General features: G+C 44.1%; 1 protein-coding gene, 1 long non-coding RNA gene and 2 other non-coding genes across 4 annotated transcripts; 3 read left to right on the top strand and 1 right to left on the bottom strand.

Moving 5' to 3' along the window:
- Nucleotides 1-1,170: 1,170 nt before the first annotated feature.
- LOC116974566 lies at nucleotides 1,171-13,523 on the bottom strand. Its single transcript, XR_004412390.1, has 3 exons — nucleotides 13,408-13,523; nucleotides 10,810-10,814; nucleotides 1,171-1,182 (listed from the first exon to the last, which is right to left on the bottom strand). It is a non-coding gene; the product is annotated as an uncharacterized LOC116974566 (long non-coding RNA).
- On the top strand, nucleotides 4,645-15,053 carry rps3 (ribosomal protein S3). The gene is made up of 7 exons (XM_033023170.1): nucleotides 4,645-4,747; nucleotides 4,948-5,078; nucleotides 9,480-9,573; nucleotides 11,340-11,434; nucleotides 13,431-13,618; nucleotides 13,883-14,085; nucleotides 15,006-15,053. Exons 1-6 carry the CDS (start codon nucleotides 4,718-4,720, stop codon nucleotides 14,080-14,082), a joined length of 738 nt encoding a protein of 245 aa, XP_032879061.1. The 5' UTR covers nucleotides 4,645-4,717; the 3' UTR covers nucleotides 14,083-14,085; nucleotides 15,006-15,053.
- Nucleotides 9,682-9,823, top strand: LOC116974775. The gene has a single exon (XR_004412435.1). It is a non-coding gene; the product is annotated as a small nucleolar RNA SNORD15 (small nucleolar RNA).
- Nucleotides 14,782-14,931, top strand: LOC116974776. Its single transcript, XR_004412436.1, has one exon. It is a non-coding gene; the product is annotated as a small nucleolar RNA SNORD15 (small nucleolar RNA).
- Nucleotides 15,054-23,270: the final 8,217 nt, after the last annotated feature.

The raw sequence follows: 23,270 nt of genomic DNA on the forward strand, positions 1-23,270 counted from the left end.
TGTCCTCATCTGACACATCGAACCAAATGCAGTTCCAAAAAGAGATTCAGGTGAAGCTCAGGCGTTGGCCTAGCTGATTTCCTCTTTCATATCCAGTTTTTCATATCCTCTGAATTTGCTGATATTGATTCACTCATTAAATAACAAAAAAAATGGGCCCCCTTCTGATTTATGTGGGTGGGCCAAAAATTCACGCACCTTCCCAGAATCTGGATCTTAGTAGAAGTAGTTTAGTTTAGAGATACAGCGCAGAAACGGGCCCTTCGTCATACCGGGTCTGCACCGACCAGTGATCCCCACATATTAACACTATCCTACACACACTCGGGACAATCTTTACATTTACCAAGCCAATTTACCTACATACCTGTACGTCTTTGGAATACATTGAATTAGCTCGTGTCAAGCAGCGTTGTACAATATTTGAGACAATCTCCAGTGTCTGCCTGACCAAGAAGAAAGCAACTTCTGCAATACACTCATCTTTGGATTCTAAGTATGATGTTTATGTACATAATACGAGCAAGTGTATAGTTACTGATTACATAATAACACTGCACGATAGTCAAAGTCATCAATGATGAAATTCACTGCCGTCTCCACAGCCTTTGGTCAATTGAGGATAGGGTTAAGTGAAGGTCAAGACCTGGCATTAAATGCCATGCAGCAGTGTTCTCTGCACTTATAGGTGCTTCTGAGGCCTGGCGTACCTACAGCAGGTGCCACCAATCACTGGAAAAATATATCACCAATGGTGTATCTGCAAATCCATCAAACCACTGAAAGATACGGAAAGCACCATCAGTGTCGTATTAAATTGAATTTATTTATCATTCAAAAAAAATTTGAACGAAATGTCGCCACCAGACAGTCATAACAATAAAAAGCAAAAACACACATTACATAATTTAAACATAAACATCCATCACAGTGACTCTCACTCTCCTCCAGGTACCTCGTCACTGTGATGGAAGGTTAAAAAAAAAAAGGCTTATCTCGTCCTTGCTTCTTCTCCCACGGACAGGCAGTCAAACTGCTGCGTCAAGGCTATCGAGGCTCCCGAAATTGAAGCCCCCGCCGGGCGATGGAAGATCCCGCAGCCGAGCCGGGAGATGAAAGGTCCTGCGAACAGGCCGATTCAAGGCTTGCGATTCGGGGCGGACGAAGCTGCTGTGGCTGGAGCTCCCGAAAACTCGGTCGCCAACCAGGGACCTGCGAGCTCCTGATGTTACAGACCACAGGGCCCATGGCCGAAGCTTCAGAAACCTCCGAAAGTAGAGTCGCAGCCGCAATCGCAGCGCCACCACAGCCTCCGAAAGCCAGCCAGCTCCGCGAGTCCACAGGCTCTGCGACCGGAGCCCTCAAGGTCGATCCCAGCTGGAGGCCGCCCAGCTCCTCGATGTTAGGCCGCAGCGCGAACGGAGATATGACATGGAAAAAAAGTCACATCTGCATTGAAGAGATAAAAAAAGTTTTGTATGTCAAAATGTCGTTGATGTAGGCTGCTGGAGACCCTTCAGCAGTCAGGCGATAATGTAGATCAAACGTCGCTGGAAGCCCCCCACAGGAGTCGAACGAGCACACAGATCGACCGCTGCCTGCAGCAACACAGTGGTGCAAGGCACCGACACCCCCACCAGACCCGTCTGACCTCAACATCGCTGACCCAGTGCCACTGCCAGAATAACGAGCCTTTGTAGCCAACATAAGGCCTGATATATTTTAAAATGTGATACTTGAAAGGTACAAGATGGCGACAGAAACATGGCAACACTTTCTGTTCTAACTCAATAGACAACAGGGAGGTTGCACGGCAGTCGAGGTCGTGACCTGTGACCCATACTGTTGCCACGCAACGCCAACCGAAGTACACGAGGTGAATGTCAGGTAAGCATTTATTATGGCTGCCAGCACAGCCGGCTCTTCTGTCCCAGCATCTGGACTCCACACTCTTGTTCCAAACTCGTAGACCCTGGGCCGTCTGTCCCCGCGGGGGGGGGGGGGGGGGGGGGCTGTGGCCGGACAGCGCTGACCCTGGGTTGCTGTCCCGAGGGATGCGCTCCATTGGCCGCTTACACCTATCTCGGGTTCAGAGCAAAGATACTAGAGTATTTGGTACAGGCGCTCAGTCACCCTTCACAATTATTTACAGCACAAAAATTGATAATTTTGCCTTTTTTTTATCAGGTAAGATAGTACGCGTTTTTACCTGTTAAAAACCGCCGAAATGGTCAATTTTTGCGCTGTAAATAATTGTGGAAATCGGGGTAACTGTGATGGACATTTATCCTACTTCAGAATTCCAAAAGTGAGGAGAAATTATGGTAGAGAGAAGCGACAGCTGAAGGGACAACAACAGCTAAAGTGGTTGGCGAACATTAGCCGTGCAGATATCAAGATTGAAAATATTGGGAATTATCACGTTTCTCACTGCATTTCATCAACAGTAAAGCATTTTTTGTGTTTTTTCTTGATTCCTTTGGTATCTAAAAAGTTTCAGAAGTGATAAATCTGGCTGTAAATTTTTTAAATCGCCCATGGTTCTCAAGTGGGTTCTTACATGCAAAAAGAAAACTCTTCTGAAGCTAAAGTTATCATTAAAAAAATCGCAAACCATACGTAGGTTTTGAATTACATTTTACTCAGATGCAAGCCAAGAAATGGCATAATTGTTAGCTGTTAATTGGACATAATCAACCTCAGCAAATTGACTATATCTTTGAAAGGGAGTGGGTGTTTAAGCTGTCAAGACATTTTATTATTTGCCAAAATATACATCTCAATAGCATAATGATAGAAAACTTACTTTTCCACACACCACTCGTAAGTCTGGAGATTTGTTCATTGCTCTCTTGTATTGTGCTTATGTACAGTATGATTTTACTGGATTGTATGCAAAGCAAGAGTTTTTCACTGTATCTAGGTACATGTGACAATAAAGTACTACTACACTCAATGGAGATAGTGCTTTTGGGGAGATCTGGAGAACCAGGATGGAGAAGGAGCCAGTCGGAATACAAAGAAAGCGCTGCATGAGCAGCGAAAGATGTGCTCCCTCTCATGAAGTACTTTCTGTCCATGGAAAAGTCTGCAGCTCCCATATAACAATTACAGCACGGAAACAGGCCATCTCGACCCTTCTAGTCCGTGCCGAACACGTATTCTCCCCTAGTCCCATATACCTGCGCTCCCACCAAAGATACTAGAGCAAGACCCCCATTCACACTGGTCTCATCGGACCCTCAGAACCAACACATCCAGAGTGGAATCAAGTCAACCTCCATCATGAGAGAAGTTCTCAGAAGGGCAATTGAAGCAGATAATTCGCTTACTTTCATTGTTGTCAGGGGAGGGGGGGGAGGATTTTGCTGTCTACAATAAATTACCGTCCGAGCTGAGAAATCCTGAGACCATGAGTGGAGATGCCAGAGAGTAATGGTGGATGGTTGTTTGTCAGGTTGGAGGCCAGTGACGAGTGGGGTGCCACAGGGATCTGTGTTGGGTCCACTGTTGTTTGTCATGTACATCAATGATCTGGACGATGGTGTGGTAAATTGGATTAGTAAGTATGCAGATGATACTAAGATAGGTGGGGTTGCGGGTAATGAAGTAGAGTTTCAAAGTCTACAGAGAGATTTATGCCAGTTGGAAGAGTGGGCTGAAAGATGGCAGATGGAGTTTAATGCTGATAAGTGTGAGGTGCTACATCTTGGCAGGACAAATCAAAATAGGACGTACATGGTAAATGGTAGGGAATTGAAGAATGTAGGTGAACAGAGGGATCTGGGAATAACTGTGCACAGTTCCATGAAAGTGGAATCTCATGTAGATAGGGTGGTAAAGAAAGCTTTTGGTGTGCTGGCCTTTATAAATCAGAGCATTGAGTATAGAAGTTGGGATGTAATGTTAAAATTGTACAAGGCATTGGTGAGGCCAATTCTGGAGTATGGTGTACAATTTTGGTCGCCTAATTATAGGAAGGATGTCAACAAAATAGAGAGAGTACAGAGGAGATTTACTAGAATGTTGCCTGGGTTTCAGCAACTAAGTTACAGAGAAAGGTTGAACAAGTTAGGGCTTTATTCTTTGGAGCGCAGAAGGTTAAGGGGGGACTTGATAGAGGTTTTTTAAATGATGAGAGGGATAGACAGAGTTGACATGGATAAGCTTTTCCCACTGAGAGTAGGGAAGATTCAAACAAGGGGACATGACTTGAGAATTAAGGGACAGAAGTTTAGGGGTAACATGAGGGGGAACTTCTTTACTCAGAGAGTGGTGGCTGTGTGGAATGAGCTTCCAGTGAAGGTGGTGGAGGCAGGTTCGTTTTTATCATTTAAAAATAAATTGGATAGTTATATGGATGGGAAAGGAATGGAGGGTTATGGTCTGAGCGCAGGTATATGGGACTAGGGGAGATTATGTGTTCGGCACGGACTAGAGGGGTCGAGATGGCCTGTTTCCGTGCTGTAATTGTTATATGGTTATTATATTATATGGTTAAAGCGAGCGAGCGCGCCCGCCCTTTCCACTCCACGACATCGTCCACTCCAGGCGAGACAACTACAAACCCCAGAATGCCAAGCGGCCGCGCCCTCGTGCCACGTGATTCGTTCTCCCCCTTCCCATTGGACAAGAACCTGACAGCGGAAGTGCCAGCTTCCTTAAATTACTTCCGCCGAGGCAGGGCCTTCCTTTCGCCGCAAGCCCTCGAAGGGAAATGGCGGCTCAGATATCGAAGAAGCGAAAGGTGAGGCGGGTGAATCGGCGGTTTGCGGGGGGACAGTGACTAACGGGCCCGCCATCGGGGGTTGGGATGATTACAGGAGGGTACCCGCTCACATTGGCGGCCAAAGTGAGCGTCGTCAATGCGCGATGTTGGAGGATGGAGTGGGATTGTCCCTCACTGACTCTAACATGGCGCCCGCCGACTGCCACATTTCTTTCTAGTTCGTGGCGGACGGGATCTTCAAGGCCGAGCTCAACGAGTTTCTGACCCGCGAATTGGCCGAGGACGGGTACAGCGGCGTGGAGGTACGAGTCACCCCGACAAGGACCGAGATCATCATCCTAGCGACCAGGTAAAGGGCGGCCTGGGGCCCGGCCAGGCCCAGCCCGGCCGCTGCAGCCACGGGTGGGAATGGGGCAGAATATAGTGTCCCGCAACTGGCCCGGACTCATCCGACTTCCTGCTTTAGTTACAAGGGCGTCATAGAGCAGGGAAATAGTCCCTTCGGCACTTGCTTCGACATTTGAGATGAAACATAGAAAATAGGTGCAGGAGTCGGCCCTTCGAGCCTGCACCGCCATTCGATATGATCATGGCTGATCATCCAACTCGTTATCCCATCCCTGCCTTCTCTCCATACCCCCTGATCCCTTTAGCCACAAGGGCCACATCTACCTCCCTCTTAAATATAGCCAATGAACTGGCCTCAACTACCTTCTGTGGCAGAGAATTCCACAGATTCACCACTCTCTGTAAAAAATGATTTTCTCATCTCGGTCCTAAAATACTTCCCTCTTATCCTTAAACTGTGACCCCTAGTTCTGGACTTCCCCAACATCGGGAATAATCTTCTTGCTAGCCTGTCCAACCCCTTAAACATTTTGTAAGTTTCTGTAAGATATCCCCTCAATCTTCTAAATTCTAGTGTGTACAAGCAGAGTCTATCCAGTCTTTCTTCATATGAAAGTCCTGCCATCCCAGGAATCAGTCTGAGAGGCGAAAGATTTAAAAGGGCCACCACTCTTTCCACACAGATGGTGGTGTTTATATGGAATGGATGGTAGAGCCATTTGGGACAGAGCATGCATAGACAAGGTTTGGAGGAATATGGGTCAGACACTTGCTCATGCCAACCAAGATGCACCATCTATAGTCCTAAACCTGCACCAAAACACACTTAATCAAAATTGTTATAAATACCTGGAGCTGCACGGCTAATGTGACCCAACTGTAGTCGTAGAAACATAGAAAATAGGTGCAGGAGGACGCCATTCGGCCCTTCGAGCCAGCACCGCCATTCATTATGATCATGGCTGATCGACCCCTATCAATAACACGTGCCTGCCTTCTCCCCATATCCCTTGACTCCACTAGCCCCTAGAGCTCTATCTAGCTATCTTAAATCCATCCAGTGACTTGGCCTCCACTGCCCTCTGTGGCAGGGAATTCCATAAATTCACAACTCTCTGGATGAAAACGTTTTTTCTCACCTCTGTCTTAAATGACCTCCCCTTTATTCTAAGACTGTGGCCTGGTTGTGGACTCGCCCAACATTGGGAACATATTTCCTGCATCTAGCTTGTCCAGTCCTTTTATAATTTTATATGTTTCTATAAGATATCCCCTCATCCTTCTAAACTCCAGTGAATACAAGCCTAGTCTTTTCAATCTTTCCTCATATGACAGTCCCGCCATCCCAGGGATCAATCTCGTGAACCTACGCTGCACTGCCTCAATCACAAGGATGTCCTTCCTCAAATTAGGAGACCAAAACTGTACACAATACTCCAGATGTGGTCTCACCAGAGCCCTATAGGGAGGTTTCACGGCAGTCGGGTCACGACCCATGACCCGTACTGTTGCTACGCTACTCCAAGTGGAGTACACGCGATGAACTGCAGGTGGGCACTTACCATTGTTTCCAGCGTAGCGGGCCCGTTAAAACCCGCTGAAATTGTCAGTTTTTGCGCTGTAAATAATTATGGAAATCGGGATAAGCGTGTGAGACATTTAGCCTACTTCAGTATTCCAAAAGTGAGGGGAAATGACGGTAGATAGAAGTGAGAGCTGAAGGGACAACAACAGACAGAGTGCTTAGGGAACATTGGCCATCTGCTTACTGCATTTCATCAACTAAGGCATTATTTGTGTTTTTTCTTGATTCCTTTGGCATCTAAAAAGTTTCAGAAGTGATAAATATGGCTGCAAATATTTTTAAAATCGCCCATGGTTCTCAAGTGGGTTTTTACATACAAAATGAAAACGCGTCTGAAGATAAATTTACAGCCAGATTTGTCACTTCTGAGACTTTTTAGATACCAAACGAATCAAGAAAAACTCAAATAATGCCTTACTGTTGATGAAATGCAGTGAGCAAACGCGATAATTCCCAATATTTTCAATTCCGATATCTGCACAGCCAATGTTTACCAAGCACTTTAGCTGCTGTTGTCCCTTCAGCTCTCGCTTCTCGTTACCTTCATTTCGCTTCACTTTTGGAATTCTAAAGTTGGGTACATCTCTCACACTTACCCCAACTTCCACAATTTTTTTCAGCGCAAAAATTCAACATTTTGGCGGTTTTTAACAGGTAGGAAAGTACGCGTTTCTTGCATTAATAACATATACCGGAAGTTACGGATGTCCTCCAGATGGATTGAGCGGCTCTGTGCGTCAAGCCCTATGACCCTGTGACCTTACGTGCAACCCCCCTATACAACTGCAGAAGAACCTCTTTACTCCTATACTGAAATCCTCTTGTTACGAAGGCCAACATTCCATTAGCTTTCTTCACTGCCTGCTGTACCTGCACGCCAACTTTCAGTGACCGGTGTACAATGACGCCCAGGTCTCGCTGTACCTCCCCCATACCTAATCTAACTCCGTTGAGATAATATTCTGCCCCATTGTTTTTGCCGCCAAAGTGGATAACCTCACATTTATCGATATTATACTGCATCTGCCACGCATCTGCCCACTCACTCAACCTGTCCAGGTCACCCTGCAACCTCTTAACATCCTCTTCACAGTGCACACTGCCACCCAGCTTTGTGTCATCCGCAAACTTGCTAGTGCTGCTCCTAATTCCCTCTTCCAAATCATTAATACATATGGTAAACAGTTGCGGCCCCAACACCGAGCCTTGCGGCACTCCACTCGCCACTGCCTGCCATTATGAAAAGGACCCGTTCACTCCTACTCTTTGCTTCCGGTCTGCCAACCAATTTTCTATCCATGTCAACACCCTACCCCCAATACCATGTGCTCTAATTTTAGTTACCAGTCCCCCGTGCGGGACCTTATCAAAGGCTTTCTGAAAATACACTACATCCACTGGCATCCCTTCATCCATTTTACTTGTCACATCCTCAAAAAATTCCAGAAGATTAGTCAAAGCATGATTTCCCTTACATAAATCCATGTTGACTTGGACTAATCCTTTTACTGCTATCCAAATGCCCCATTATTACCTCTTTAATAATTGACCAGCATCTTTCCCACCACCGAAGTCAGGCTAACTGGTCTGTAATTCCCCGTTTTCTCGCTCGCTCCTTTCTTGAAAAGTGGGATAATATTAGCTATCCTCCAATCCACAGGAACTGATCCTGAATCTATTGAACATTGGAAAATGATCACCAATGCGTCCACTATTTCTAGAGCCACCTCCCTGAGGACCCTGGGATGCAGACCATCAGGCCCAGGGGATTTATCATCCTTCAGTCTAACCTTTTGCCCAATAACGACCAAGTAGACTATCCAAGATAGTCCTACTTGCTGTGCCTAACCCATATCCCTCCAAACCTTTCTTATTCATGCTCCTGTCCAGAGTGCCTTCACCACCTCTTCCATATACATGCCACTATCATCTGTGTGGAAAAAGCAGTGGCCCTCTTGAGTCAGTTTCAATATTTCGCCTCTGATCTCAAATTGATGCCCTCTAGTTTTTGACTCCGTCACTATTTCAAGGCACAAAGTGCAGGAGTAACTGAGTGAGTCAGGCAGCATATCTGGAGAACATAGATAGGTGACAGGACATGGAAAAATAGGTGCAGGAGTAGGCTATTCGGCCCTTTGAGCCAGCACCGCCATTCAATATGATTGATCATCTAAAATCAGTACCCCGTTCCTGCTTTTTTCCCCATATCTCTTAGATTCCTTTAGACCTAAGAGCTAAATCTAACTCTCTTGATAGGTGACCGTAAACATCACCTATCCATATTCTCCAGAGGTACTGAATGATCTGGTGAGTTGCTCCAGCACACTGTCTTTTTTTGTAAACCAGCTTCTGCAGTTCCTTATTTCTCTGGCTATTCACCTTGTCCATGCCCCTCACTATTTCATATACCTCTAGAAGGACATCCCTCAGCTAACATCTGTGGTCGGAAAGTTACTAGAGTATTTGGAGGGACAAGATATACCTGCATTTTATTGGGTAAGGGCTGATTAGAGATAGTCAACACGATTTTGTACATTGAAGATCATGCCGCATGCAAAGCCATGATATCCCGGATAAATTCTTGCTTTTCCAAGTGCATTTTCGATATGCCCATCCTAACATTTGTATTCTATGCCCTAATTTGTGATGGCCAGTGTGTCTCCTTCATCCTCCTGGGCACTTTCAAGTTCGAATAAGATTGTAAAAGGTGGAGCCTAGAGCTCTTTGAGAACTCCTGTGCCTACTGGGCTTCAGAAAGTACAAATTGTGCTTGAATAAATTGTTTAATATATCGTTAACTTCTTTAAAATTTCTCAGGACTCAGAATGTGCTGGGTGAGAAAGGGCGCCGAATTCGTGAGCTGACTGCTGTTGTTCAGAAGAGATTTGGTTTCCCAGAAGGAAGTGTTGAGGTGAGTTGGAACATAGAAACCCGGAGGAAACTTGATGTGCCTTTATTTTTATTGCAACGTGGAGTGTTCTGGCTGAGTTGCTTGGAACAGCGTTTTCTTACTTTTTGCCTTCAGTGATGTTTGATGACGAGTCTGATGGGAGTATGATTTGATTCAGGATTCCTGATGCAGTTGGCACGTTCTGTGCTGCTGCCTTCAGGGTCCTGAACAATGTTTCCTTTGAAGACTTAGAGGCATTTGTCTGAGAAGGTTTCCATACAAACGTTGAAAATGAGTCTGTTTTAATTTTGTTGTGTTTGGTGACATTTGATGTAGGAGGGCATACAGGAAATGGGCAGACACCAAGATGTGTGCAGTGGGGAGGAAGGAGAACATGGGGGTCTTAGCATATCCACGTCCTTTCAGCATTCATGGCTGTCAATTAAACAAGTTAAAAGATTTATGGTGTGCTTTCCTTTATTAGTTGGCCTAGAATATCTGAGCGGGGAGGTAATACTAAAACTATACAATGCTAGTTACCATAACTTGAGTAGCATCTATTTTTAGCTTGTAACAACATTGAAAACACTTTATTTTTGAAAATCCTGCGTGGGACAAATACATTTGTCATTGCATGTCTGAAACACCCTGTGTACACAATTGACATAATAATGTGATTTTCTATAAAGCTTAGTTTCTTAGGAATGCATCCATTAGCATCTTATAGCAGAGCTACCGATAGAGTTCTGGGGATTTTTCATGAAAAGGATGAAAATCCATGCCACATTTAAACAGTAAGCTGCAGATGCTTGAATTGATAGGAAAAAGACCAATTGGAGGAACAATGCATCGGGTGACGACATCTGTGGAGGGAAATGGACAGTTGATGTTTCGTGTTGAGGGCCTTTACCTAGACTGGGCTAGGGTACTCTGAACATCTAGGCAGTCTAAATGAAGAATCTCAACTCAAAACATCAACTATCCATTTCCCTCCACAGATGCTGTCTTACCTGCTGAATTCCTCCATTTGTTTGTTTATTTGCTATGTTTAAGCAGTACTTGGATATGCTAAGTTAAAGCTCAACTTTGTCATGGTGACTAGTTTCTACTTGGTCTTCTAGTTGATGGGGTCAGGGAACGATTCTCTTCTGCACATTGCCAGGAGGTGATTGATGGTGATGCACAATGGTAGTCTACAAGGTGGTGCATGCCTTTTGCTGCTTAGGTGGGTGCCCTTTTTTCATTCAATACATGAACTTGAGCTTTTGTGAATTTGGAGAATTTTTGCAAACAAATTATTTGTATTTTGCTAGTGTCTTATGCCAGCAAGGTCTTGGAAACATGTAGAATGTCAGGAATCACTGCTGTCTGGTAGATGATGAGTATTGTGCCAGGTCTGATGTTTTGAAATGCAAATGTCCTTTTCCTCAAGTGAGCAAGGGCTGTGCTGGTACATTATAGGTGGTGGCTAATTTCATCTGTTTTCCTTCATGTTTTATTGTTTGAGTTCTGAGTGGTGCACTGGAGTGCAATGGTTATCCCTGTATGTGTCTGTGAACAAGCCGGTGATATCTTGGGATTCAGTTTGCATTGTCTGCAGGTTGCATCTTGAGGTTTGGGTGACCTTGCTTCTAAAGTGTGGTCATCGTAGGGTGAACAGTCCCCCATTAGATTTGAATATTGGCTCCACTCCCAACAGAAATGTTGGATATGCTGTGTTGCACTGTGGTGAAAAAGAATGAGTGGGGCATTGGTGTAGCCTGGAATAATGTGCTTTTTCTTCCTAGCTCTACGCTGAAAAGGTTGCCACTCGAGGGCTTTGTGCCATTGCACAGGCAGAATCTCTGCGCTACAAGTTGTTGGGAGGCCTTGCTGTACGAAGGTAAGACACAGTTTTCAGGTTTTGTTTCAAGTAGACTTGCAGGTGTAAATGAATGGGATTTTTGAGGGCTTTGAATGCATCTGTAAACAATTGAGGTTATTGGATGCAAATACTACAAGATTGGATAGTAGCAAATTGGATCAATCTCGCAACGAGTCAAAGGTATAAACTGGCACATAGCAGGACTGGAATTGGTGGAGGTGCCATCTTTTGCCCACATATTAATCCAACCACACCCAAGTGTTGGTGTCAGAGCAAAATGGAAACACCATGCGGAGTTGGTGTTTGAAATAACAGCCGATTTATTAAAACTGGTGCGCACCAGTAGATCAGCTTAGACATCAAAGTCCCATACTCATCAACTGCGTCAGTCAAAATCATTCCAATCTGTATGTTCTGGGGGCACGCTTGCATTTGTGCTACCTACCATTTGCCTCGAAATCGGAGGGGGGGGGGGGGTCCTATGCTTGTTTAGCGATCACCATTCTATGGTGATTGTGCAATAACGCTATTATTACAGCCTTTTCATATCTGCCCATGTCTGTTCCACCAAACAATTTGCTCAGGGATTTTTCCGTCTGGATTGTAACCCTTTTACTATTTTTTGTGTCAACTTACAGTTGTGGTATGCTACCATCTGTATAAGGGATCCTTTCAATTCCCACACTACTTCACCGGCTTCCTTTTTTCTCCCATGGCCATACTATACAAGTGTCTGCAATTTCGGTTCCATGAGCCTATGCCTCAAAATAAAGTTGTTACTCAATCGATTTCCGAAAACTCAATTGCAACCCAAGACCAGTCGGACCCTGTCCACCAATTACCCAGACACACCAATCCTCCGTTCTCCGACACCAAATGCCTCACACACCGAGGTCTCTTTTTACCACAAATTGCGGTCACAGTCGACTATGGGGTTATTCCTTAATCTATCCGGATGGTATCTCGAGCACACTTGCCCAACCAGGAGCCTAGTTGCGTCATAGTTGGTTGCGTTTTCAGTGGAGTATCCTGCTGACTACGCAGATTGTTGGAGCAAAATGGAAAGACCACACAGCGTTGGTTTTCGAAGTAACGGGCGATTCATTGAAACTGGCGCCCACGTGGAGAAAGGTCAAAGCAGATCTACCGGGTGCTACTTTGCATTTTTTATATTCTCAGATTGTAGGATTACACAGAAACGTGATTAAAACGAGGTTTAGATTACAGAATGGAGCTTGGAGAAAGACTTAATTAGGTATACAGAATAAAATGATTATCTACGTCTATCTTCGTTGACAGTAGATCAAATTTTCTGTTGCAATAATTTGGTGCGCGCTATAACATAATCAGTGAAGTTTCTGAAACTTGGGTGTCTGTTGCATTTCATGTTTCTACTTTTATGCTTTGCAATTCCCTGTCACCACATTAGCACAATCCACATCCCTATTTACTAGTTATTAGCTCTCACTATTCTTTCCCTTACAAGTTGGTCTTCAGTTCAGTGTTTAGCTCTGAATATTCCGAATAAAACTGCCTTTGCTTCACTTGGTCATATTGTTACACTTTTAGACGTGGAACTATTCTGAGGGACTATAATGATTCTGTGTCACACAGTACCTAAAGTACAAGAATGTGGGTTATTAGGTTGGATTTTGTTTCAAAATCAAATTTAGTCAATGTCACTTGTCAGCCCAAGTCACGCATTAAGAATAGTCTGTATTTTGCTCGGGTTGTGAATAAGAGAACAAATGTCCTTGGCATTTGTGGTATTGTTAGTCCTCATCCTTGTGCAATAATTTGGAAACTGGTCTACCCCCAGGTTTGCCCTCTGCTTGTGTGCCTTACCAGAATTGTAGTTCCTTAAACGTGTTCATCAGGTAGGTTGTCAAATGAATTCATTTGAAAGGTGTTCTTGTTATTTATAGACCACCTGGGTAATCCTGCATTGCATGTATTAGTAGTTGCCATGCAGATTTTAGTATTTTGGCAACACGTGTTTCTTTTGTTTTTCCAGAGCCTGCTATGGTGTTCTCCGTTTCATTATGGAAAGTGGAGCCAAGGGCTGCGAGGTAGTTGTTTCTGGAAAACTTCGAGGCCAGAGAGCCAAGTCCATGAAGTTTGTCGATGGTCTAATGATCCACAGTGGTGATCCTGTCAACTATTATGTTGATACAGCTGTGCGACATGTACTGCTGAGACAAGGTGAGAGACTAATCTTTCATGTTGTCCTTTGGTCACCAGCAGCTTTGGTAAAGGAGTTCAGAACATTTACTGAAGATGCAAGCTTATCAGTCCTGTCTGGTATTTTGTTATGTGGTTGTCCTTTATTTGACTCTTGGTGGTCCTGGAGATGACAGATGAATTTTTTTTTTTCTGTAGATGGGTTCTTTAATAAAGTTTAAAACTGTATTTTAGTAGTACACCGTGTCTATGTTGTCTTACGTTGATCCATTCATTCATTCAAAGGTGTGTTGGGCATTAAAGTTAAAATAATGCTGCCTTGGGACCCAAGTGGGAAAATTGGACCCAAGAAACCTCTCCCTGATCACGTCAGCATTGTTGAGCCCAAGGATGAAATCTTGCCAACAACGCCCATTTCAGAACAGAAGGGAAGCAAACCAGAGCAACCTGTGATCCAGCAGGCTGGGCCAGTTCCTACTGCATAATTGGTAAGATATTACTTCCCTGCATTGTACTCTGGTTATGAAGCTCAGAGATAGGAGAAACTTAGTGAGAGGTTAAGGATTTAAAAAAATCGCAGAAAAAAGAGTGAGTTTTCTCTTGAGATTCTGCAACAATTTTCTTTGGCTTAGGTGGAGTAGAGCTTCATTTTAAATAATTTTGATTTGTCTGTCATGTGTAACCCTTTTTGCTTCCATTTGAAAGTTTGACTGTTGCACAGCAATCTTTATTTGTGGTACCAGAATAATAGATCCTGGGTGAGAGATTTCCTCTTGGAAGTTATGAATTTACGCTGGTAATGGTGGTGAAAACTAATGTTACTGCTGTTTGGTGGCACAATTCCATTTCCTTACCTGGTGTGACCTACTTGTCAAAGCCTCAATTGCAGTTCTCATTGTTGTAAAGCAATAAAAGCAGTGCAATAACATTGGAGCAACTAGTGACAGGAGCAAAAAATCTGGGCATTTTGCATAGAGAATTTGTAAGTGCATATGTCTCAGTAGACAAGCAATGTTTGCTTTTGATGAATGTTGGCTGTAAGTCAAGAAAAATATTTTTCATTTTGATTTTGAAAACATCTACAGAAGCAATCCTGATGCTTCATTTAGACTATTAGCTTCTACCTGGTGGGAATGTTTCCTTGTAATTTTATATTTGTATAACTGAATTAAAGGTCGAGATGCCTTCGGTGATGATGCTTGATGACGAGTCTGCTTGGACTTGATCTGTCTTGGGGTTCTTGATGCAAGTAGCATGTTTTATGCTTCTGTGTTGAGGTCTCTGAGCACAGTGAGTCTTTAAAATGATGACTTAGAGGCATTTGTCTGAGAAGGTCTAAAAAATAAAATATGTGCATGCTATTTATAGGTCTAGGTGCTTCTAATTTTTGCTTTTTATCTTTTTACAGGTGTGAAATCAACTGAGAATTTTCTGTAATTATGCAATAAAATGGATTAAAAAAACCGTGTTGTTTGTTTCATTAATCTCAACACGCTTGGCACAAAGAACTGCTTCACCCCAGGTTCTGATTGTTACATCAGGACTGATCTGTGTGATTTCCTCATTTAAAAAACTCTTTGGATATTGTATAATTTGAAGGTAGATTCAAAAGTTGTATGAAAAAGAGGGTTGATCTTTGAACTGTCAAATAGATACTGACGCTGGAGTTTTGAAATAAGTAGCTACTGGATATCTGGTGCGCTCGCTGCTGAAATTGTCACTGGGATTAGAAACTTGTCTTGGACATTAAATATTTTGGGAGGGCTTGAGGGAAGCTGGTAAGCAGAAGAGCAAAAAAGATACTTCTGTAAAAGCCTTGAATGCCTTCAAGAGTGGATTAAGCTGACCTCCCATGAGGCAAGCTTTAAGAAGTACAGGTGCACAACCTTTTATCCGAAAGCCTTGGGACCAGACACTTCTCGGATTTCGGAATTTTTCGGATTTCCGAATGGAAGATTTTTAGCGTAGATTAGGTTGGTAGCGCGGGCGGCTTGAAAAGTCTGGAGCGGCTGCCTCCTCCCCGGAGACCGGGGAATCATTGTAAATCATTGCTTAAATGTTAGTCAGTTATTTTGGAGGGATTTTATGGGGGGGGGGTGAAGGGGGAAACTTTAATTCTTAGTCCCCTACCTGGTCGGAGAGGCGGGGAGCGGGCAATGCCTTACCGGGTCGCCGTGCAGTAAGCTCCGGAGTGCTGTGGCCGCCGACTACCAACATCGCGGGGCTGCGGGCGTCCGGCCGCGGGCCGCGCTGGATTTGGAGCGCAGCCAAGGGTGGAGTTGCTGGGGTCGGAGTTACAACCGGCGCCGCCCGCGGCCGGACGTCCGCAGCCCCAGCTCCGCGATGTTGGGAGTCGGCGGCCACAGCGCTCCGGAGCTTACTGCACGGCGACCCGGTAAGGCATTGCCCGCTCCCCGCCTCTCCGTCCAGGTAGGGGACTAAGAATTAAAGTTTCCCCCTTCACATAAAAGCCCTCCAAACCAACTGACTAACATTTAAGCAATGATTTACAAATGTTTAAGTGTCTCCCCGGTCTCCGGGGAGGAGGCAGCCGCTACAGTAGTACAGACCTGGGTTGACCGTGGGTCGTTTCGGGTCAGGTTTGGCGCCAAACGCGAGCTTTGGTGTGCAGACGACATCCTGGAAAAAATGTCCGATTTTCGGAGCTTTTCGGTTTCTGGAACTCCGGATAAAAGGTTGTGCACCTGTAGTATCTTTTATGGAATAAAGTTTGGAAAAATATTGACTTGAAACGTGTTCATGAACGGGTCGATTCAATGTTAAAAAGTATTGGGTGTTTCAATTTTTTTGTAGTGTCTTTTGGATGTTTAAATGCTTGTCATTTCCACTATTTCTAAATATATACACCTTTATAGTCATAGTTATAAGGTCATGTGATAGGAGTAGAAGTAGGCCATTCGGTCCATCGAGTCAACACCGCCATTCATTCATGGCTGATCTATCTACCCCTCCTAACCCCATTCTGCTGCCTTCTCCACATAACCTCTAACACCTGTACTAATCAAAACTCTATATTTTCTTTTTAAAATATCCGCCAAACATAATTGTACAGTACAGATAAGAGGCCATTTGCCACTTGTATTGAGACCAAACTTTTAGTCCGTCTTTACAAGTCCTATTTTCATGTATTGGGGCATTTGCATTGGCTGTTTAAGCATCTGTCTTTTGTGTCTCAAATGTAGTCATTTGATCTGATTTCACCACCTCTGGCAGTATATTTCAGACGTTTACTGCTGTGCAATTTTTTTTAAAAACTGCCATTTTCTAAAATGACCAAAACCTAAAACCTACATTTTCTATCTCGCGCCTTAAACTTATGCCCTTTTGTTTTTGATGACCCAATCGTTGGAAAAAATATTCTGACTGACCTATCAGTGCGTTAATGTTATATACTTTCAAGTCATCCCTCGGCCTCCTTTGTTCCACGATACAAAGTCAGTATATTTTCCATCTCTCAGTTTAACTTGGTATGTCTGCATTCTTTCCATGCAGTAGCATTTTATAGTTTGGTGACTATAAATGGTTTTTTCAAGTGTAATCTAAACTGTTTTGTAAACTTGTAATATGGCAGCCCAATAATCTATTCGAAATAACGAAGTGCAGAAGGAGCTCAGTGAATCAGGCAGTTTCTGTGCAGGGAATGAGCATATGATGTTGGTATGGACCTTCAGATTCTAGCAGCTGCAGCCTGATGTCATCTTCACCCTATGCACCTCCTTTGGCACTTTCAGGCACAGGAACTCTGTCTCTTTGTTCATTCCTGGTGCCCTATTTGTTCCAACCCTGGAGACTGCAAATGCTGGAATCTTGAGCAAAAACAAACTGCTGGGGGAACTCAGCAGTATTTGTGGAGGATATAGACTGATGATATTTCAGGGCAAGTGTGAAATTGATTTTTCCATTTCCCCTCCTCCGATGCTGCCTGACCTGATTTCCTCCAGCAGTTTGTGTTTGCTCAAGATTTCAGCACCTGGATTCTCTCGTATCTATTGTCCATGTCCTCCTTGGTGAAGACAAACTAGAAATGTTCATTTACGACCTTGCCCACATACCCTACCTCCACCCATAAATAATGCCTTTGGTTCCCCATTTCCTGGTTACACTTAATTAGTTGAGAGATGCAGCATGGAAACAGGCCCTTTGGCCCACAGAGTCCACACTGACCATAGATCAACCGCACACTAGTTGTCCGTTATTCCACTTTATCATCCCACACATTAAGAGCAATTTATTGAAGCCAATTCATCTGCATTTGGAAAAACCTGGAGAAAACTCACATGGTCACGAGGAGGTGACTACAGCGGATTTGACTTATCTTTTTGTATCTTCGCTAGCCATAAATGAAGTTCCAGGCGACTGGTGACTCGTGTTCTTATGTTTAAGAAGGGAATTTTATGCCGGTGAGCTTCATGACAGTAGTAGGGATGCTATTGGAGAGGATTCTTTAGGATTAGTTTTACTCAAATTTGGAAGACAATGGGCAAATTAGGGCATAGCTTTGCACAAAAGGTCACAATCTTTTGAGGAGATGTGGGTGATTGATGAAGACAGGCCAGTGGATATGCCTATATAAATGTTTAGGCATTTTATATAGTCCTTTACGGTAAGCTGATCCAGACTTGGGATCCACAGTGATTTAGTTATTTGGCATCGGAGCTGGTTTATTTCTAGAAAACAGTTGTGGAAGGGTTTTATTCTCGCAAGAGGTTTGTGACCAGTGGACTATTGTGCTGGGAGTTTTTGTTTGTGATATATAAATGAGTTGGATGCCGATGTGTTGGTCAGTAAGTTGAAAGCCTTCTCCAAAATTGGTAGAGTTGCGAACAGTGAGAATGGCTCTCAAAGTATACATTGGGATATTGGTCAGCTTGAGAGGTGGCAAGACCTTTAACAGCACTGATAAACGGAGCCTGGGGTCCAAGCCCATAACTCAAGAGTAGCGCCAAAAGTAAATAGAATGAGAAAGAAATGATAGGTATGCTTGCTGTCATTGGTCAATCGACAATAGGTGCAGGAGTAGGCCATTCGGCCCTTCGAGCCAGCATTACCATTCAATGTGATCATGGCTGATCATCCCCAATCAGTACCCCATTCCTGCCTTCTCCCCATATCCCCTGACTCTGTTATCTTTAAGAGCCCTATCTAGCTCTCTCTCGAAAGTATCCAGAGAACCGGCCTCCATCGCCCTCTGAGGCAGAGAATTCCACAGACTCACAACTCAGAGAAGTGTTTTCTCGTCTCCGTTCTAAATGGCTTACCCCTTATTCTTAAACTTTGGCCCCTAGTTAAGGGCTCGTCCAACATCGGGAACATGTTTCCTGCCTCTAGCGTATCCAAACCCTTAACAGTCTTCAAAATTCAAGAGAGTTTATTGTCATGTGTCCCAGGTAGGACAATGAAATTCTTGCTTTGCTTCAGCACAACAGAATATATTAGGCATAAATAAATACAGAACAGATCAGTGTGACCATATACCATTGAATATATATATATATATATACTAGACCAAGTGCAGACCCGTTGGGTCTGTTCCCTAAACGTGGGGAGGGGGGGGAGGCGGCACGCAGAGTCACACACACTAACTATCCCCCCGCACTCACGCTAATTACCCCCTTGATATTATATTAATATTATTAATTTGCTCCTTTTACCCCATAACCACCCTATCTACTGACGCATAGCCCCCAACTTGCAGTCACATCTAGAGAGGGGCGGGGGGAGAGAGGGTGTGCTGAGAGGGGAGAGGAGTGGTGGGGGAGGGGGGGGAAGGAGGCGAGGGGGAGAACCTAAAAAACATTTTAGAAACAAAAAAGACACATTCTGCAAGCATTGTAGAACCAAAAGAGACACTTTTTGCAAACATTTTAGAACCAATAAACACTTTTTGCAAACATTTTAGAGCCAATAGACACATTCTGCAAGCGTTTTAGAACCACTAAGGACACTTACATTTGAGTAGACATGTGTTCAGTGTTATTCACAGCTCAGAGAAACGTGACCCTCTGCCTTCCTCCAGCTTGCAGACACTGATTGAGGCACACCACTTCCTGGTTTTATAGTCCCTCCCCCCTGCCGCCAGCAGGGGCAGCAGAGAGAATGGAGAATTTTGTAAAATCATTAATATCTCTGTCATTTTTCATCGACGGGAAAACCCCCAACCTGCAGTCACACCTAGAGAGGGGCGGGGGGAGAGAGAGTGTGTGCTGAGAGGAGGGGGAGAGGTGGGGAGCAGTGACGGCCGTAGGTGGCGGCGTTCTCTCGGAAATTGCAGCACAGATGTCCAAAACCGGTCAAGAACAGACTTTTAGTAATATAGATATATATATTCAATGGTATATGGTCACACTGATCTGTTCTGTATTTATTCACACACACACACACACACACACACACATAAATAAGCAGATAAAGTGCAATGGGCTATTAATGTTCAGTTTTGTTTGAGTCAAGTTAAATCGCCTGATAGCTGTGGGGAAGTAGCTATCCCTGAACCTTGATGTTGCAGATTTCAGGCTCCTGTACCTTCTACCTGAAGGCAGCAGGGAGATGAGTGAGTGGCCAGGATGGTGTGGATCTCTGATGATGTTGGCAGCCTTTTTGAGGCAGCGAGTGCGATAGATCCCCTCGATGGTAGGGAGATCAGAGCCGATGATGGACTGGGCGGTGTTTACAACTTTTTGCAGTCTTCCGCTCCTGGGCGCTCAAGTTGCCGAACCAAACCACGATGCAACCGGTCAGCATGCTCTCTACTGTGCACCTGTAGAAGTTCGAGAGAGTCATACCGACTCTGTAATCTCAGGAAGTAGAGGCGCTGATGTGCTTTCTTTATAATTGCATCAGTGTTCTCGGACCAGGAGAGATCTTCAGAGATATGCACGCCCAGGAATATGAAGCTCTTGACCCTCTCCACCATAAACGGGACTATGGGTCCCCATTCTACCCCTTCCAAAGTCCACAATCAGTTCCGTGGTTTTGCTGATGTTGAGAGCCAAGTTATTGGGCTGGCTCCATTTGGTCAAACAGTCGATCTCACTTCTATACTCTGACTCATCTCCATCAGTGATACGTCCCACAACAGTGGTGTCGTCAGCGAACTTGATGATGGAGTTCACACTATGACCGGCTACGCATTCACGAGTATACAGCAGGGGGATGAGCACGCAGCCTTAAGGCAAGTAGAGGGATATGAGTCATGTGCAGGCAGAGGAGATTAATTTAAACTGGCATGTTTGGCATAGGCATCATTGGCCAATGGAACTGTTCCCGTACTGTACTATTCCACGTTGAGAAGTGGTAAGGGAGGGTTGGTTTTATCATTGGAGGCCAATGATCAGTGGTGTACTGCTGGGATCAGTGCTGGGTCCCTGTTCTTTGTCATGTATATTAATGATTTGAATGTGAATAGATGTCCTGGTTGATAGGTTTGTGAATGACATCAAGAATGGTGATAGAGTGGACAGTGAAGAAGGTTGTCTGAGGTTCCAACAGGATCTCAATCAACTGGTAAAGTGGGCCAAGGAATGGCAGATGGAATTTTAATTCAGACAAGTACAAAGTTATGTATTTTGGGAAGTTAAACCAGAACAGGATAATGACAAGGCCCTAAGATGTGTAGAACAGAGAGACAAGGGTACACGTACATAGTTAGCTGAAAGTGGCAACAAGACAATGAAGAAAGTCTGAGGCATGCTTGACTTCATCAGACCTGGCATTGAGTGCAAGAGCTGGGACATCATGTTACAAGAATGTTTCATTTAAACATACAGAATAGTGAAAGGCCTGGATAGAGTGGATGTGGAGAGGATATTTCCACTAGTGAGAGCATCTAGGACCAGAGGTCATAGCCTCATAATTAACATTTTCAGTGCCACCCCCCCGCCTATACTCGGGTCATGGCCAATAGTGAACTAAAACGTGGCAGTGAACGGGTTAAAGTACATTCCTTTAGGAAGGGGGATGAGGAGGAATTTCTTTAGTCGGAGGGTGGTGAATCTGGAATTCATTGCCACAGAAGGGTGTGGAGGCCAAGCAATGGATATTTTAAAGGCAGAGATAGATTCTTGATTAGTATGGGCGTTGGGCTATGGGAAGAAGGCAGGAGAATAGTTTAAGAGGGAAAGAAAGTTAGATCAGCCATGATTGAATGATGAACTACTAGATGATGGGCTGAATGGCCTAATTCTGCTATCACTTCTGAAGATGTTGGAGAGATCACTCTTGGAATATTATGTGCAGTTCTGGTCACTGAGCTATAGGAAAGATGTAATTAAGCTGGAGAGGGTGCAGAAAGGATTCATAAGGATGCTGCTGTGATTGAAGGGCTTGAGTTAATAGACTTTAGAGATACAACGTGGACACATGACCTTCGGCCCACCGAGTCCGTGTCGCCCAGTGTACCGCTGTACACCAGCACCATCCTACACGTTGGGGACAATTTACAATTTTTAGCAAAGCTAATTGAATGTAAATCTGTCCATCTTTCAAGTGTGGGAGGAATTGTACAGGATTGAACCCGGGTCACTGGTGCTGTCTGCAGCAATTCTATCGCTGTACCTCTGCCACTGCAGAAGGGGTTGTTTTCTCAGTCGGCTGAGGGGTGACAGAGAGGTTTATATAGCCATAATAGGCATAAATAAGATGAATTTCACCTTGTAGGGTAGGGGAGTCTAAGTTTAAGGTGAGGGGAAATATTTAAAGGGGATCTGAGAGGCAAGGTTGTCACACATAGGATCATATGGTCATAATTGATAGGAGCAAAATTAGGCCATTTGGCCCATCAAGTCTACTACGCCATTCAATTATGGCTGATCTATCTCCCTCCTAACCTAATGCTCCTGCTTTCTCCCCATAACCATTGACAACCAGATGGTTGGTATATGGAACGGGCTGCCAGAAGAAGTGGTATAGTTAGGTTCGATAGTAATATTTAAAAGATAATTGGATAGGTACATGCATAGGAAAAAATTGAAACTAGTTTAGATAGGCAGCTTGCTCAGCAATGATTAGTTGGGCCGAACCCACATTGACAGGCTGTATAACTCTTTTAATTTAATTAACATAAGTTATTGCTTGTAATAATAACACCAGGTGGACTTGGGAGTTATAACGGGGAATGTGGGAAAAGTTGGTGTGTGGTGTACTATGTGGCCTAGATAGAAAATGGGTGATTGCTTTGCTCCAATGTGTTCATTTTGACAGATAGGTTAACCTGCCAATTCAGACCCCAAAATTCATGTCGTTTAATCTTCAGTGAGTTTGTGGCTGTTAAAAGTAATGGGAAATAATTCTCTCTGAGGTAAAGTTATCAGTTATGTGTTAGCAGAGGAAGTTTAAATGCCTGACGGTTCAGTTGGGAAAATGGAGTATGTTTGGGTTGAGTGTCAGTTGTGTATCCAGGTAAAGAAATGAATGTATGAACAAGGTAGTGAAACCACATCGAGAGAACATTAAAGAAAAAAACTAAATGCATGAAAGCTGGTGTATTTTCTAAATGGCTCTGAGTACAACATTGTCTTGGGTACAACATCAATTGGGTCTAACCCAATTTCCCCTTCTCTCGAGAATCGTCTTGTGACTGTAAACTAAGTTATTGTTTTTCTGAGGTAAGAATGCCTTAGTTTTGTTTCTTATTAGTAACCTTGGTGAAACCCTT

The sequence above is a fragment of the Amblyraja radiata genome, chromosome 6 (assembly GCF_010909765.2).
Source record: "Amblyraja radiata isolate CabotCenter1 chromosome 6, sAmbRad1.1.pri, whole genome shotgun sequence".
NCBI classification, from domain to species: domain Eukaryota; kingdom Metazoa; phylum Chordata; class Chondrichthyes; order Rajiformes; family Rajidae; genus Amblyraja; species Amblyraja radiata.